Source organism: Brienomyrus brachyistius, unplaced genomic scaffold (genome assembly GCF_023856365.1).
Source record: "Brienomyrus brachyistius isolate T26 unplaced genomic scaffold, BBRACH_0.4 scaffold69, whole genome shotgun sequence".
Lineage (NCBI taxonomy): Eukaryota > Metazoa > Chordata > Actinopteri > Osteoglossiformes > Mormyridae > Brienomyrus > Brienomyrus brachyistius.
The window spans coordinates 680,564-698,810 of NW_026042344.1; the positions used below are offsets into that span (position 1 = coordinate 680,564).

At 40.9% G+C, this 18,247-nt stretch overlaps 2 protein-coding genes across 4 annotated transcripts in view; one reads left to right on the plus strand and one right to left on the minus strand.

Annotated features, from left to right (window-relative positions):
* The window catches only part of LOC125725663 (collagen alpha-5(IV) chain-like), a 54,537-nt gene extending 46,153 nt beyond the window's left edge, over nt 1-8,384 (minus strand). Inside the window, exon 1 of the mRNA XM_049002532.1 lies at nt 8,142-8,384. Coding sequence (XP_048858489.1) covers nt 8,142-8,249 — 108 coding nt within the window. The 5' untranslated portion in view covers nt 8,250-8,384. The remainder of the gene's footprint in view (nt 1-8,141) is intronic.
* A 758-nt stretch (nt 8,385-9,142) lies between these two features.
* Nucleotides 9,143-18,247, plus strand: part of LOC125725662 (collagen alpha-6(IV) chain-like) — an 85,927-nt gene continuing 76,822 nt past the window's right edge. For 2 of the 3 annotated variants that reach the window (XM_049002529.1, XM_049002531.1), the window contains exons 1-2: nt 9,187-9,512; nt 9,652-9,697. In XM_049002529.1, coding sequence (XP_048858486.1) covers nt 9,502-9,512; nt 9,652-9,697 — 57 coding nt within the window. In that variant the 5' untranslated portion in view covers nt 9,187-9,501. Of the gene's footprint in view, nt 9,513-9,651; nt 9,698-18,247 lie in introns of all 3 variants that reach the window. The other variant, XM_049002530.1, reaches the window with a different exon arrangement.

The following is an 18,247-nucleotide window of genomic DNA, read 5'->3' on the forward strand; positions in this document are numbered from 1 at the left end:
GGCTTTCTGCAAATGTTTAAAAAACATTCATATAAACATTACAGCCACAATGTGCTTGAAGTGCTGCCTCAGGTTCCCCGCCACAAAACAGAGTAGGCCAGGCCCTGCATAGCCAACCATTAAATCTCCCAATGATCTGCCTCCAGTGCCCATGCATGAACCGCTTGGTGCTGGGACTGGGGTCTGTGCGAGAGCCTCTGTTGGACTAGCTGAGCACAGGAATGAAGGGAGACACCTGAAAAAGTGCTTTGTGCAAATGCCTTTCCAAAGTCACCTGACATCAGATGCTAAGATGAAGTTTAGCAGTGTCAGCAGGCTAATTAGCATTACTTACAGGTAATGTCACAGGCTACCATAGAGTGGAAAAGGAACATTTTGACAAACATGCTCCAGTTTACAGATCCAAAAGGAAAACCAGCTGATTACCAGTGAAGAGTGTGGGCACATCTGTTTTTATTGCATTTGTCTCTATGTTAATTACCTTATAGTAAAAGGCAGAGGCAATGAAGTTACATGTCAAATATTGCAATGACAAAGAGAAGTGTGCAGAATTGTGGGAGCCAAGTCATCTGTCGCAGTGCTTCATGTCTTTGCTTGTATACAATATAATACAGCCCTTAACCTTGAGTTGGAAAACAAATGATTTACAGTAGGTATGTCCAGACTTAACTGGAACTGTATATAAACATACCTAGAGGACTATTCAGAATGCCAAAGTTTACGATATACAGCTGAAAAGCTACATAACAAAAATAAAAAGCCATAAGACCACAGTCCTGCTGCAAACAGAATCCAACAGTTCAAAACTCACAAAGGTATTCCCAAGACACGTAAATCATGCCCAAAAGTCAGAGATTTCCTCATTGACAAACTCATCAGCTGCGCATTTGTCTTTTCTGATCCACCAATAAGCTTTAATCATACCCAAACAAGCACCTCTAACAGCTAAGAGCTGAATGTACGTCCTCAGGGACTAGAGTTTCCCAGCCCTTCTCTCTAGAAATAAAATGTCTGAACAACACAAGTGAGACAGCTTCACCTCTCTGTGAATTTGTGTCGACATGAACCAACAAGTATGTGCCCCCATGAGCATTCTGGTGGATAAATAACTTAATCACAGCTATTATTCCCAGAGGCTATAATTAAGGCCTTTATGACTCAAGACCGAATTTAATAGTCAGACTTATGGTGCACATAAATCAGATTCTCATTACTGGAATTATTTTACAGTTAACCTCTGGCATACAGGTGATTTCACACTGCCATAATTTTTTCTGGAGCCAGAAGCTTTTCCGGAGCCAGGGACTTTGTTGTGTTCACACTGCAGGAATTTGGCCTGACTACAGCTCCTCGTCGGCAGGTCCAGACCCCTTTAATAGTCTCCAAAATGGGTATTTTTCACTCTAACTACTGGAAAGGCACTTACAGCCATAGCTTGTTGATTGCTTGACGGTTGCAACTTGCTAAAAGGTTAGTACTTGTAGCCATAGCTTGCTAACTGGTTGATCACAAGCACTAGCAAACTTGAAAGTTATGCGAAAGTGCAGGAAAAGAGTTGTAACGGAGTAAAAATTAAGCAAATTATTTTTTGTATTTTTCTGTCAAATAAAATGCATCAAGAAATAAGTTTCTTGCTTGCGTATCCATATTTCTGCATCAGAAAATACGATAAATAACTAATATATTTTTAGCTAATATTGCCAATCCCTGCACTGAAACTTGCCAGTGCTTATTATGCAGGATAATAAATATAAAAGGCTGTCTCCCTATTTGATCAGTATTGATCCCCAAATAACTAACAAAACGACTTATTTATCCTGTTTTGCTGTGGCAGTGTAGTTTCTTATGAAATTATGTGTGAAGTTTAACCTGCAAGCTTTTTGTGTCTCATGCTTATTTAGCATGAAGGTCCCAGTCACAGACCACCCTTTCCAGGCCACAGTTGTAAATAAGAAACATGTTCTTAATCTGTCTTGCCTGGTTAAATAAAGGTGAATAATAAATAAAAATAAAACAGACAGCCCAGGAACTTGTAAACCATGTCAAAGTGACTTTTATTTTGATCCATGTGATATATTTGAGTTCACCAGTTAGTTGTCCAGTTTTGGTTACCTGGGTGTCATTCACAGTTGCAGTATATGCATAATATGGAAGACAAAACTCTCTCTTAGGGTAGGATGAAAAACGAGTCTTCAAACCAAAAAACTCGACTTCAAATCTTCACTATATTGTGCAAAGAGCTGATATCTGGGAGGGGTGTTTAAGTAGTAATGCACAAATGTGTCCACTCAAGTGAGAGTGCACTGCAGATTTCCGCTCCAAGACAATAAACACACACTGCTATCAAAATCCTCAGTGCTCTCCTGTTCCGTGTGCCAGTGCCATATCCTGAGTGTTCTCATGATTCCTTACGCCCGGCAATACCCTGCAGCTTAGCAACCTTGGATAGCCAATAGGGTTTAACCTCAAAGGCATTAGCAAAGGGGCAGCTTTGGTTTAAAAAAAAAAATAAAAAATTCACCACAATTATACCAGTGACACCAGCCCAAATATACCTTATCTTTCATTCATTTCAGTCACATTCATTCTTGCAGTACGTAATGGGGATAGGGTTGCTTTTGATCTTCAGAGAGTCAGATGACAGAACCAGATTAATTTAGTCGCCCCCCTCAGTATTCAAAAGCAAGCTGCTCACATCTGTCATTAGGCACATAGTGGCAACATTAATGTATACCTTAAAAACTGATACATACTGCAAGCTTGCTCGCACCTGTCTGTGCATCTCATGGAGAGCAAGATGGGGTAGGGAAAGAGAAGCATTGCAACGTAGCTGTACTCACACTTGTACAAATGGCAAATAAAGGATTTAATCTTAGTGTTAATGTATGACCACAATTAAAAAAAAAAGATCATACAGTAACTTGCATACTATACGGTTAGAAAAATGGAAAAGCCACAAAGAAAATCAATCTATGGCTTAGTTTTTTAAAAAAACCACATATGTCCAAGACATCATATATCTAGACAGCATAACACAAAACTGATCATCATAATCAGTATAAAAAAGACAAAGATGCCACGACTCAATGTTTTATTAGAAATAAGTAAAACACCGACACATCTGTCTCCGTGGTGTTCATTTCTGGGTAGAGCCAGATCGCAGACCTGAATGTGATACTGCGTTTCTCAGGAAGCACGGGGCCCCCTGGCGACGTGCTATGGGTACAGACACTGACAACCCTGGGGCAGACGGGCAGCTCCCAGGATCTGTGGGTTTCTGAATGTCTCTCATTACATGTATTATACAAGCCTATCGGCCTGCTTTTATGTAATGGGGAGTGGTGTGTGCTGAGCGGGTTAGGACTCTGCACCTGTGATCAGCAGGCTTGAATTTGAAGGTCAGCAAACGGATACCAGACCTTGATTAAGGCCCTTAATCCCCAATCACTCCAGGTGTGTCGTGACTCCCCCAAGCTTACGCTCAGCCATCTATGTCTTATGAAGAGCAAGAGGCAACAGGTGAAAAGAATTTCCTCATGAAAATGGATAAAGTATCATTACTCTGTATGCATGTATGTATATATACGCACACAGTACATATCAATGCTGCCCTAGTGCTGTATCTTCCTTAAAGACCCTCTGAATAATGCCATCAACTGCTGACCCAATGTGCCAAGTGTCCAGATTTAAAATGCTGTTTACCTTTCAATTATAAAACAAGACAGACAAACACTGAGAATATATATTAAATGTACTTCGCAATACATAAATTAAAATTGATTTATCCAGAGAACTCCCCAATTTACCGAAAAGGTAAATACAGCACCCACTTCTGGCTGAGAACCAAGGTCTCGGACTTGGAGGTGCTAATCCTCATTCCCGCCGTTTTGCACTCAGTTGCAAACCACTCCAGGTCCCCTGCAGATGAAGCCAACAGGACCACATCATTCACAAAAAGCGAAACCTGGCCTGCAAGGCATTCTTTTAACCACCCTGGCAACCTCAAACTCGATTTTGGGCAAGTCCACCCCTGCCGGTACCTGTCAGCTGCCTCAGGAAACTCCCGGGTTAATAATTCCCGGTAGGCCTCCTTCTTCAGCCTGACAGCCCCCCTCTCCTCTGGTGTCCACAATCAGGTACAGGGGTTACCACCACGACTGGCACCGACCACCTTGCATCTACAGCACCATATGGTTGCTTCCACAATGGAAGCCCGGAACAAATGTCTATTCACACTCAATGTCCCCAACCTCCCCCGGTACGCAGGTGGAGTTCTGCTGGTGGTGTGAGGTGAAGATCTGGTGAAGAGGAGCCTCTGCCAGGCGTTCCCAGCAGACCCTTACTATACGCTTAGGCCTGTTCCTCCCCTGCCACCTTATCCAGCTCACTACTAGGTGGCGATAAGTTGACAGCTCTGCCCCTCTCTTCACACAAGTGTCCAAGACAGAAGGCCACAGATCAGCTGATACGATTATAAAATCGATCATCGACCAGTAGGCCTGGGTATATTCATATCATGTCCACCTATGGACATCCATATGCTTGAACATGGTGTTCGTTATGGAGAAACCACATTGCACAAAAGTCCAACAACAGAACACCACTCAGGTTCAGATCAGGGAGTCCGTTCCTCCCCATCACCCCCCCCAGGCCACACTATCATTGCCCATGTGAGCGTTGAAGTCCCCCAGCAAAACAATGGAATTCCCCTTGTGGTATGCTAACCAGCACGCCACTCAGGGAGTGCAAGAAGGCTGGGTACTCCAAACTGTCATTCGGCGCATAAACGCAGATGACAGTCAGAGACCTCTCCCCGAACCAAAGGTGCATGGAGACAGTCTGCTCATTCACTGGGGTAAACGCTTTAACGCGCCGAAATGTGGGGCCACCAGTAGCCCTACCCCACCAGAGAGGTGACATTCCATGTCCTGAAAGCCAATTTAGTCAGCCAGAGATCGGTTCGCCAGGGTCTCCCTTGGCAACCACCCAACCCACATCGCACCGAACCCATGACATTCCCCTTGCGGGTGGTGGGCCCACCTGGGGACAGTCCCATGTACCTCTTTCAGGCTGGGCCCCGCCGGGCCCCACAGACCAAAGCCCAGCCACCAGACGCTCTCCAAAGGGCCCCTCCCCCAAGGGAAGGATTGCCCTCTCCAGGTCGGAGAGGAGGCACTGCCTCAAGTGGAGGACTTCAAGTGTCCCAGGGTCTCATTCACAAGTGATGGTAGAAGAGATCAAGAGCTGGACTTATGGAATGGCGTCTGCAGTTTTTCATGCGCTTAAAATGAACTGAGCCTGAAAGCAAAGCTCTTGATCTATTGGTCCATCTTCTTTTCTACCGTCACTTATGGTCATGAACTGTGGGTAGTGACCGAAAGAATGAGATCGCGGATACTCCGCAGGGTGTCTGTGCTCTACCTTAGAGATAGGATGAGAAGTTCTGATAATCCAGGAGCTGCTTCTCCATGTCAAAAGGAGGCAGTCGAGGTAGTTTGGACACCTGGCGCGGATGCCTCCTGGGCGGCTACCTGGAGAGGTTTTCTGTGCATGTCCTACAGAGAGGAGGCCCCAGGACAAACCCAGGATGTGCTGGAGGAATTTTATCTCTCAGCTGGCCTGGGAACACCTCAGCACCCCCCTAAGAGTTGGTATAGGTGACTGGGGAGAGGGAGATCTTGGTCTCACCTGAAGTTGCTGCCCCCGCAACCCGGACACTGGACAAGCTGGATGGATGGATGGATGGACGGATGGATGGTAGGTAAATACAGCATCCATAGCAGAAACCCCATAAAAGCCGACAACAGCCACAAGGGGGCAGCGGCTGTCCCTGGGGAAATGGCACTTAATGTGTTCTTTCCATTCCATTCCTAGATAATCCAAAGTGTTACAATGTTTAATGCTTAAGGATTTGCATATACCAGAAAGGACATTAAGAATGCAAAGTTTACTTAGATGATTACAGAATGATCTCCTGTCCAGGTCTGGATAACTGTCAGGGACATTTTACACTCCATTACTCACTGATAGTGCTGTGCAGTGGTATTTGCTCAAGCTTTTGAAGACCATACTCAAAGTGACAGCTACAGGTATGGTAATTAGTGGCCAATATTGTGTGTGAGTGTATGTGTGTTCTGTGATGGACTAGCATCCCACCCTGCATGCACCACAGCCTTATGCCCTGTACTTCCTGAGGTATGTTCCAGGCTCCGTGGAATCCTGGCCAAGATGAGGATTTTGGAAGATGGACAGACGGACGTATATTGTATGTGTTGCCCCACGTTTCATCAGAGCTGAGGGGCAAATAGTACCTATACACGTACATATTCACATAAACCATCATTATAAAAGTCTGTTTTATATCTGAATTAAATTGTAGCAAACCAAAAGTTATGGAGAAATATCACATCATTTAAAATACAGGGCAGTAGTAAAGACTCACACAAATCATGTCATCTTCTTTCCATGAACACTTCACATTTCAAATATTGAAGGTACTAATATTCATTAAACCTGTCTGACATACGCAAGGTTACATCCTACTAACATTCAAATGATATTACAACATTACTATTGTTCTGTTCCAGCCCCAATTTAACACAGAGAGAAAGAGAGAGAGACATGGTCAACACAGATTCTATAAAATTAGGTTGGGCGATGCTTAACTTCATGCGTTTTTGTCCAAGGGGAGGGGGCAGCACACGAACAAGGCAGCCTTTCTCAGACATGGTTCCTACATACAGGGGACTGAATTACCGGGTGCCACATTGAATGCACATGTGATTATATCCATCTAGCCCAGAGTTTGTACAAAGCTTTGGATCTCCAAAGAAACCACCCCCCCCCCCCAAAATTATTCTTAATAGGACGTTCCATACACGATTCCTTCAATCAGAAATATACCTGACTTGATTTAAATGTCCTTCAAGACAGGAGTGACATAGGTCTAATCAAATCTACAGATGGCCGTTGGTTTAATGTATGTAACAGTACCGACACAAATGCCAAAGACAAATCACAAAAAGCTTCATAACCATAAATCAAGTTACGCATCAAATTTACAATTAATTTTCTTTACTTAAAAGATACCGGCCTAGCTAGTCTTTTTCCTTTAATCTAACAAATGATTTGCAGAATATAGACAATCCAATGCGTTGCTAGATGTTTGATATATTCTTCTACACAGCCTACAAGACAACTTGGGAAAACAAAATTTTATGCACACTTAGCTCATATTATAAATACATCCTACATCTCGCACGCATGCATTTGGCAATAAGCAGTGTTTATGGGCAGTAAAGTGGGAAAGAATTGCTATTTTCTAAATCGTTTTAGCATATTAAACTCGCTGGTAAGAAAAAAAAATAAATGACGTTAAGCGCAAATATCATACCCTGATCCGCATTATCAGTAAACTGATTCACGTGCGGGAAGGAGGTAGCGGTCAGTAAAACGCGGATTCGAGGACATTCGGGGCAGGATCAGCTCGAGGACACGATGCGCTGCGTCCCGCCGCACCTCGCCTGCTTTTCACTTTGGTTTCTTTATTGCGGACCCGTGCATTTTTATACGTAAACTGTTTGACACAGCATAAAACCACAAAAGTTTGATTCTGCAACAAATTCCGTGGTCGTGAATTGTTTTTAAACTTCATGTAATACACTTCAATTTAAATTTATTAAGATGTCCAAAGGTTCCCGACATAGGACTACTTACATACTCCGAACAGATTAGTTATATTACCGCAAAGACATTATTGTGTTTTTCCTGATAATGTCATAGTACGCAGATAAAATTAACATAGGCTTGACGGAGCTGTGAAACACAATTTTTTTTATCTTTGCTATTAAATAAGGATGATTTTCAAAACCGAAATGTCCAGCTACGAGGCTGAAAGCATTACTTTTCTGTGCAACTATACCCAAGAGTTCAATCAAAAATATGACATCAATTCATATCAAACTTCGAAGGAATTATTTTAAAATTAAATTTAAAATTAAAACTTTTTCTTCAATATACCCGCATTCATTATTAAATAAAATGTGTTTTCAGATTATTTTATTATATCTAAAGGCATTAGGAGAGGAGAGAGAAAACACGCGTTGTTACTCCAACAAGTTATTAAAAGTAACTGTATTTACCGCCGACTCCAGGTCTCCAACTCCAAAGCAGAGTATTATGAACAGTAAAGCCACTGCACGTTTCGGCTCTTCGGGATTCTTTACGTCGTTGTTGTTCATTTTATACATAAAACACTAAAAAACTCCTCAGTGAAATGAACCATGACATATTATTCCTTGTGTGTATTTCATAGACTAATGCTAGATACCCGTAATCGACACAAACTCTGCAGCAGACAAACCACTACCTTCTGCAAAAGTTTTTTTTCCGCACCGTTTTAACCTGCCAACCGGAACTACTTCCTGACTGCGCAACAGTGTACGTTCAACATTGAACATGCGACAGGATGCGAAACGTTTCTAATTTAAAGTTCATTTTGTTTTTTTGATGCACCGTTTGTATCTAAACATTTATTGGTATCCAAGGCCATTTTCGTAACTTCGTGCTTATCAAGAATATCTATATACATATTCACATTCCACAAGTGGACTGTCCACCTAACATTGAGTTAATAAGTCTGGGAAAATGGCAAACGGTGTCTTCACATAATAACTATTTGAATACACAATGTGTCTGTATGGTCTATTTATTCCGAAGTATTAAGATAAAGTTCTCGCTTTCAAATTTTTTGAAGGGTTGGTGGATTTTAAGCTTGGTAATAAAAGATATTTTGCTTCATATAACACGAAATAATTAAACTCACGTTTTAAACAGATGTATTTTAAGATTATATTCTTCCGGTATACTGGATGTAGAACCACTGTCAGTTTACAAGTTTTTATTCTGATTCGGTTTTCTCAAATTTTTACCGCTTCCAGGTTGCAACACACCTTAATGACTAAAATCTCAATGGAGTCCCCTCCATATAAGACGATTTAAAGTTGCGAATGAAATTTATGTGTTCATTAAATCTTTTATACAAATACGGTATATAAAAAAGTAACAATCATAGTGGCATTATTTTACTCTGCTTAGTTGTGTTAAACACACTCTTATTACTGCAAGGTGAGGGATACTGCCTCCCGCACCGCCCCGCCCACTGTCCTTATTCTGTCTGCTCCTCTTGTTGAGCTGAATGGAAGTAACTAAAGCAAGAGGTCGAGCGAAGCTTTACAGTTTCTTTCTAACTTTAGTGAAACAAAATCTAACCGTATTTGCGCACGTTTACACTTATTTGGAAACGAAATTATTAATCAGCGATATTCGTGCCATTTCTCTCGTTTTCATTGGAAGTTTATAGACTTTTTCTCGGTGCTTATTTTCTAGGCTGGTTACTTGATTTCAGGAATCTCTAATGACCACGCTGTCAGAAACACTTTCTCACACTTAAGAAGTGAGATAAACACCATAAATACCCACTTTCCACGGCTTCGAGGGAAAATGAAGTGGAGGTAGGTTATAAAGTTAATATGGCCTCCTTTGTGCGAGCAAAATCGTGTCTAAAATTCAAAGAAAGAAACGCGGTAATACTATGCACATCTGTAAGGAAAAAATAACAATTTTTAATTCGCAATCTTCTATCACTTGCAGCATATGTATCGTTATCATTGTCATATCGGTAGAATCTGCGCAAGGGGTAAGTTTGTTACTTCTTTCTGTCACTTTACATTTCACTCACCAGCACTGCTGCATATAATCGTTGTTTTACCTTTTAATGATAATGATTTGTGATAATACCATGCTGGAGAAGTAAAACCATAGTGGACCAGCGTTTAATGCGTCTTCCTGCTTAGTGTTTCATAGCCCAAGGTCTGCAAGTTTAAATATAGGGCATTTAAAAATAAGCGCTGGCAACTGCACATTAATTCCATAAGGTGCCAATAAATTAGATTACTTTATTCTGTCTACGTGTTGATTTTGTTACAATGAAGGAACTACCGATTGTAAAGTATGTGGTTTTGACCAATTTGACATCATTGATTTGCGTGTGAGCTGGCGGCTTGAGTTCAATTTAACATCTAAGTACGTTAGATACATTACTGTAGCCAGCGGGTGGTTTGTTTTAATAATTCCAGGCGTTCCGTTTTAAAGAGCTACATAAAGCTAATTACTTATGCATGATTAATACTGTAAAGAAGCACAAAGGAGCCTGGCCGGCTTTCACTGATTGAATTCTTAAGGTAATAAGCAACCTGACTCGTAGAAAATGTTTTCAGGTAGAAGCACTTCTAAGGAAAAATACAATAATAATTATTGCCGCCGGAGAAGCTGGAGTTTTGATAGTGTGCCGCCATGCTTTCTTGTATTTTTAACTATAGCTGTGTGTTCAGCATTTAAAGATTCTTTTCTTTGCAAATGGTGATTTAAAGCATCACTGGTTCCTGCTCAGGTCTTTAGAAAAAGAAGCCATTATGGGTGACTAGGTCACTGTTTCTAATGCGGCATGCAGCAGTTATTGTTAAGCCCCTGAACGTCTGCCAGTGGTGTGCCCCACTTTGATGCAGTGATTTAAAGAGAGGGGTGGGCAACTTTATACAGTTCCTGCTTTGATTGTAGCTTGGTGGCTTCCCCCACCCCACCCCCCCCCCCCCAATCCAAGCGTTTTTTTCTTAATAGCAAAAATATTTTATGACAGCACAGACATACGGTACACTCCTTCTGCGAGGTTATTTATTTTAAATGTACTTTTACTTATTTATTTGTTTATTAAGAGGCTTCGTTTTATTTCTGTTCAGGAAAATCACTAGTACTCCAGGATTTCCAGCCTGGGTGTCGAAATTCAGTCAGATTTCATTTATTTTATTTTTTTAATTGTTGTTTTTTTTCCCCTCTTGATGGTTGTGAGGGAATTTCTGGTATCAGTGTCTGGACAGCAGTGGTGTCACCCTTCTCTCAGAAAGAATTCATGTTTGTTGACTCATCTGCTCTTCCATCTCAACCAGTACCTAAGGTGGACTTGCACCTCCTGCAATGATTGTGCCATTAATGTCTTGGTGGCTCCTGGGACTCCCACACTTGTATGCAGGAAAGTGCTGGGTGATTTTCTATCGTACTCTCTTCCCCTGTGGATGATCGGCATTCAGAGTCACTGCTCAGGCCTCCATTGTGTCTGATTATGAGGAACATGGACGACTGTCAGCTTGGGAGGCATGTAGTGGTGAGAATATGCCTGGCTGACTTGAAACTGGCCGCCCTTAAACTGCCCTATGTAAAAGGCGAGTGTTTATGTAAAGGCTAATGTTCCTCGAGTGCTTTTCAAACCACTAAGCTTAGTTAGCAATTGTGGCTTTCAGGAAGTCTGAGAAATTACTACAGCATAGACTAAATTTTAGTTCCTTGTAGGCTTTTATCCTTAAATCTAACTTCTGTGGTATTTCGATTTCAGTGCCATTTAAACCGAGAATAATTGTATTGGGAGTCATGTGATGTGGACATGGAACCATTGCTTTTTTTCCTTAATGAACCTAAAATGCCACATAATGCTTTTATTATTGGTGTATTTAAGATAAGGAACAAGAGAAGGTGAGTATTATATCTGGTCATAATCTGCTCATCAGGACCTAATACCTGTGCTAAGTGAATTATCTGGGTACTGTGGCCTTCTGTGTGTCACACTGTATCTCAAAGAAGAATTCTGTTAAGTTCACAAATGGAACAAGAAGCCATGAAAACATGAGAACGATCTGGGAGCAGGGATCAGTTCTGAAGGACATTTTTGATCTAAATGCAAATTTTACCATGCAGATGGCTTAAAAAAAACCATAGCCTGTATAGCAGGGCTGGAGGAGGGGTCTCACAGCAGGGGGGGCTGGAGACAAGGGGGGGGGGGGGGGTAATTTGCTGAGCTGGGGAGGTGGGGTTCTTTGTAAATTGTTGTGAATTCTATGTAATCGTCTGTTATCAAAAGGGGCACTCGGTAAAAATTTGCCGCCAGTGTTGGGGGGGAGGGGGACCTCCCCCCCCCCCCCCCCCCCGATTCATTTTGCAATGGGCCCCCTGCTATGATGGATGCATGCCCCTCGGCCCCTCTGCTTCTTACCTTAATGTTCACTTTGCCGTGAACACATTTGCCTGTGAACCTGTAAGCTGATGATCCCTAACCAGCAGTTTGTATGACCTGCTGCACATTAAAGGGCTTCACCTGTTAAATGCCTTCTGTGCTCTGATGGGCATAGAGCACATCTTCCTTTTCCCCAGAATGGTAGTTTAGGTTACGAAATTGCGGTGTAAATCACCTTACATCACATTTATGCTTCCATCAATGTCCTGTTAGTTTCTGTTATTCAAAAAACAAATTACAAGCATGAATATACATGTCATGTACACAGAGGGCCTTTTGGAAATAACTGATATTAGCAAATAGAAGTCCAGTAAAAGATTGATCTGTCTCCCACTATCCATAAGCAGCTCATCAAATACCAGGTCAGACTGAGCTCTTATGAAAAATGGATGGATAGAGAAATGTCACCTGTGGTATTTCACACTGCCTAAAGACAGATCTTAGTGATATCTATTTGCCCCAAAGAAGGGACAAAGACTCCCCATATATGAACTATGTATCCATGGTTTGGTTTAAAACACATCATTGTAATCTATCCATTAAATGGTAATATCATCACAGCTAAGAAGCGCATTCCCACACAACATTTTTATGATATATTGTAGTCTTTTATGATAATGGAATTTTAATCCAATTTATTTTATATAATTCATTTGTGGAACAGCATCCTCAAGATCTGCCACAAGCCCGGGGTCACTGAGTGGCTCCTATATTATTTAACCTGATAAAACTTCTAGGTATGTATAACAAATAAAATAGTCATATATGAGGGGAGCCAATATATAAAAACTTAAGATGGGTTTGACTGGTAATCCTATTGTATATTAGCAGGACAACATGATTTATACCCGAGGAGGGAGAATTCTTTCGTTGATTTTATTTCGAGTTGCTTAAAGCAAATGGTCATGTACAGTTAAGGGAATGTCTCTCTGTTTTTTGAAAATTCCAAAAACACAAGCTGCTATAGCATTGCCACAAGAAATATCATCAGTGTCGCTCCCTTACTAATTCTGGTTCCGTGTTCTTTGACATTTGGCTCCCGCTGCTCTTCCTCGTGCTATTTCGGGGAGTTTGTGTTAAAGCGGCAGTGTGAGGTGTGTTATGGCTCCATTTGCATTAGCTCCTTTGAAGATGTCCCTCTCACAACCCCCCACCAAAGCATCAGAGGAACAGAAGCCCTCAGAGGGCCTCTCGAGGGGTGGGGAACGTGGCCGGATTATCTCTTCAGTCGGTGATGATGGACAGCAATCCATCCAGTGTTTTGCTTCAAGCCACATGGAGACAATGCATTTAGAAATGGGATTTGTGAGAAGTTAGCGAGACCAAAGTGGGTGAGGGATAAGACCCAGCAGAATCAAGGTGAACCTCTATGCTGCAATTCTGCTGATTGTGTAGTTAAAGCCACTCATCCCAGAGGGCACTCCCACCACTGTCTGCTGTGTGTATATGCGTTTGTCCTGCTGCGGGTGCCTCAGGTGAACCACACAGCAAAACACGCATGCAGTTAATGTCACTTAATAGTGCTTCACATCATGTCATTACTGATGACACTTCAGTGATCTATTTCGGGCAATTGTTTGGTCACTTTTTACAGTAGGATATATACCAGGCAAAAATGCACATTATAATGAAACATCTCTCTTTAAATTTTAGCTATAAAGTTGCTGCATTATCTGAAAATGTGTAGCAATGCAGGCAGTCCCCAGGTTAAGTGTGTCCAAGTACAATTCGTACTTATTAAAGGACTACCATAAAATCAATTATGTGAAAGTTCGGGTTAAATATGATGTTTCATTATAATGAATGCACACACAGCTTTGTGACGCTCGTGAAAGCATTGCACCACTTTAGCAATACGTTGGCTCGAGGTACAGCACCATATGTAGTTACTTTTATTATTACTGTAATTATATTAATGTACCATACTATTTTTCCAACTTGCCTACAAGTTCAATTTTAAGTGTTTTATGACAAACAGATCTTGTTCATAACCTAGGGAGTGCCTGTAATGGAACAAGGAATCTTACAGATCATTGCTACCAGGAGGATACGGTTCCTTGATTGTGTCAGACTTGGTATGATTTACTTCATTTATTTTCACATTCTCTTCAGATATCATGAAATGGTGACTGCTACTGATACCATATCTGAATGCCCGTGACATGAATTCTCTCCTGTTTGATTGAGACTCGATTTGTCTGATAGTAATTAGAAATGTAATACTATATAGCAGCTTTCCATATTCGGAGAGATGTTTAAAAAGCCGACTAGAAGCAAATTGTGAAAAGGCTGAAGAAAGGTCAAAGGCCTGTGTATCAAAATGGTTTTGTTTGAGGGGCACATGGGTAGAGTTCCTTAAAAACAAAATCAATTTGTCTCTTTCAAGCCACAAAAAGTGACTTCTGACTGAAAAGAATAACTGAAAATAAGAAAGGGCAAGTCTAAAACTCACATGCTATGTTATAATCTTATTTGAGGATCATACGGGTATCATTTAGGACTGGGAATTGCCCCTGACCTCACAATGCAATTGGATTCCATTTCAATTCTTTTTTATCTACATTTAAGATACAATTACTAATATGTGATTACACACATGAATGAAAAAACACATTGACTAATGTGCAATCAAACCAGATTTGTTGTGAAAACAAGAACAGGTACAGCACTCTGGCAATAACATTGCAAAGGAACGTAATTGCTTAAGTTACCCTGACTTAACAAAAATTAGATGATGAAAAACAATAAATAATAAAAAGTATTAAATTTATTCATGTACTTACTGATGAATACACTGAAATACTTCATCCACATACTCCCCTTTGCAGTGATTGTATCCAGCCAGAAACACACTGCACCTGCAGACTTTTAGTCACTTTCACTGTTACCCACGATGTTTGAAAATCAGATAATTAACAATATTCTCATAACTGACATCAGGTCACATCTAATGTTTTCTCTTTATATCATTTTCTTTTCTGTTTTTTTTTTATTTTGCTTTTATATAACTATTTCGCATATGACTAGTGTGAGGAGAAAGCCCTACTTGACTTGATTTGCTTGCATTCACATGCTTGGAGTACTTGATTGCCCTTTACTTACAACACACCTAAATGGAAGAGCTAGACAATTGCACAATACAGTTGCAACCCTATAGGTGAGAGAATGATAATGGGACTGATACAAATAATATATAGCAAAAATATTTTCAAAGTCATAGGGAAAACGCATAAATTAACTGGATTGATTTAGGGATTTTGGGGTGAAATGGTATAGAATCGTCAAAACCCAGATTGCAATTAATTATAAAATCGATATTTTTTTTTTTCCCTGCCCCTGTGATTCGTTATCAAAGGCAGGAGCCTCTGGAAGGTTCTGGCTTATGACAAACATTCAGAGTGATTGCTTTCCAAACAAAATGAATCACCGAGGAGTAACATACTGCAAGTGATGCCTGTGATCACAGCTGGAAACAGCTGTGTGTACCATATGCGTGCTGGGACAGATGGGAATGACTGAACTGGGGCTAAATTCTTGATCCACTTTTAGAGTCTAAATCTGCTCTCAGACAGTGTGGTCTTCACTCCCTCCCACATGTCATGCTTGTGTTCGCAGCCACTCATAGCAGGAATTCCCAGCCTGCTTGGTAGAACTTGTCGAGAACTCTCCCCCTGATGTGCTCGTCAGCCTAGGGAGCATTCCTCCACTGCATTAGCCAGCTGCCGGCAGCGTTATTTGCTGTCCTGCAGTCAGGAAGCCTGAAGAGCTTCGACATAAGAAACTCTTTCAGTTTCTATGAATGCCATGTCTATAAGAATCTATGAACAAATTGATAGCACATTGTAATGCATTCATAAAGCATTATTAATATGACTATAAATATTTAGAAAAAGGCATAGCTCATTATAGCCATGTTTATTAAGCATTTGTAATGCATAATAAAGAAGCTGCCATCTATAATGCACAATAGATACCTTTATAACGCAGTATAAATTATCCTTAATTCTTATACTGACTGTTATAATTCATCATGAAGGAATCTATAGAGCATTATAGATGAGCTTACTTGGAGCTTATGAGGTATTCTAATCAACACTGTAATGCCTTTTAACTGTCAGAAGATGCTCTAATTCTTTAAATTCTTATCACGACCATTATAATGATATAATGCATTATAGATGACAGCTTCAGGTAAAGTGTTACCATCCCTTTCTCTTGGAATCTGATGAGAATGAGAAGCAGGGTAGATGTTACCCTGCAGCGTCCTTGCCCCCTGGTCGGGTGACATCACTTTCTCAGGTATGTGTTCCTTTAAATAGCATGTACACAGTAGCAGTTGTAATTGATTCATCATCAACTGTACAAGAAATAATTTATACTCGGCATTACTGTGGAAAAGTTTGTGGTTTTCTGGATGACGAAAAGACCCACCAGCCTCGATAGCTGGAGGGTGGAAGAGAGGATTAACTGATTAGAACATGGATTTGAATATCACGCAGGTTACATAATTGACAAAATAGTTATGTGTTATGTGTATTTACCCCACAATGTAGAATATGTATGAGAATGTCTATTGAAAAGCCAAGTCCATCATAGTGGAATTTAGTGTGATTCAAGGCAAGACTTCCAGGTCAATTTTCCCCATCTCAAGCAAATGCACTGAGGGGCATTTGCTTTTATTTTTCATATCAAATAAATTTACCTTAAGACTCCCCAAGATCACATCCACGTGTTGAGCTGATTTAGAGGAGTCAGAATGGGACCCTTAATCGCTTCCTTATCCTGTTATTTCATGGAACAGGCATCCTTCCTTCATGCTTGTAACGGCCTTTATTCTGGAGCTGCACTCTAAGAAGGTCACAAGGGTTCATTGAGTCCTTCTGGAACCTCATGGTACAGTCGGACTTCAAGAATATGTTCTGCAAATTGCCTGTAATTAATCTGTGTGGGAGTAACGCAATTCTGTTTTATGGAGAAAGCTACGTTTTCATTTCTTCAACATATTAGCAGCCTTTCTGCCTTTTTTTGATTTATTATTTTGACATCTCTTATAGATGGAGATACTGATGTCTCTATATATGATGCTATAATAATGAAGAAAGGCAGATGTTTTTCTTTTTTGTAGAAAAAGTAACAGAAGTTATGAATGGGCATGCTTCTGCCTCTTAATGTTCGATAGTGTGATTGTTAAGCCAAGGTGAAAGTTGCTGAGGGACAGTGTGGATTTAGAGAGCAAACTGAAATAATAATATCACTTCACTCATCTCCTGAGCTTTCTATGGAACAAATCTTATGCTTGTATCCACTGCTGAGTTGAATGAACCTTTGATGCATCAGGAATTTGAGGCCCATATATTTAAAAAAAATCACAGTGCTCCTTGACAGGGGCTGTTTATGGAATTCTGTGAACCAAACCCTGGATGAGCATCCTAGTTATGGCAGACAAATTTGTGCTGTTTCTAACAATCAGTGGCTGAGCCTCTGGCCAAAATACTAACTGTCTTTTATAAATGGTGGCCTGCTGTGTGTGTGCGCAAACGTGTGCGCACACACACACACACACACACACACACACACACGTGCGCGTTGGTTTGTTGTTACTAACCCAAGAATGCTAAATGCCTGTAACTGCCCCGGGTCTTTTCTCCCTTTTTACAAACACCTCTTGATATTGATGTTGAGTCATTCCTGCTGTGTGATTTATGAGGCCTGTTATCTGAAGCATTTTGCTTTTATATAGCTTTTCACTTATTATCTCCTCCATCACCTTACTCTAGAATTTGCTTATCAGTAACTATTGCTGAATCTTTATTGAATAAATTTATGGCCGTGTAGTGCTGAGAATGCCCAACCAAATTTGGTTACCTTTCCTCCCTGGCATGCATGATCTGTTCCCCTAAGCCTGTCGCGAAAGGGACATTAATAAATAAGTTGTCTTGACAATGGACAGGTTTGTGCTTAGCCCCTTGCTCTGGGCTACCAGAACACCTGCCTGCTTCATTCACAGCATTTTTGCCTCCATGTCCTGAAGGAATGGGGGTAGCTTCCAACTTGGCAGATGAAGGAAAAGAACAAAAGCCTCGTTTTGAGATGCAAGACAAAAGTTAAAGGTAGCCATGTCTCTCT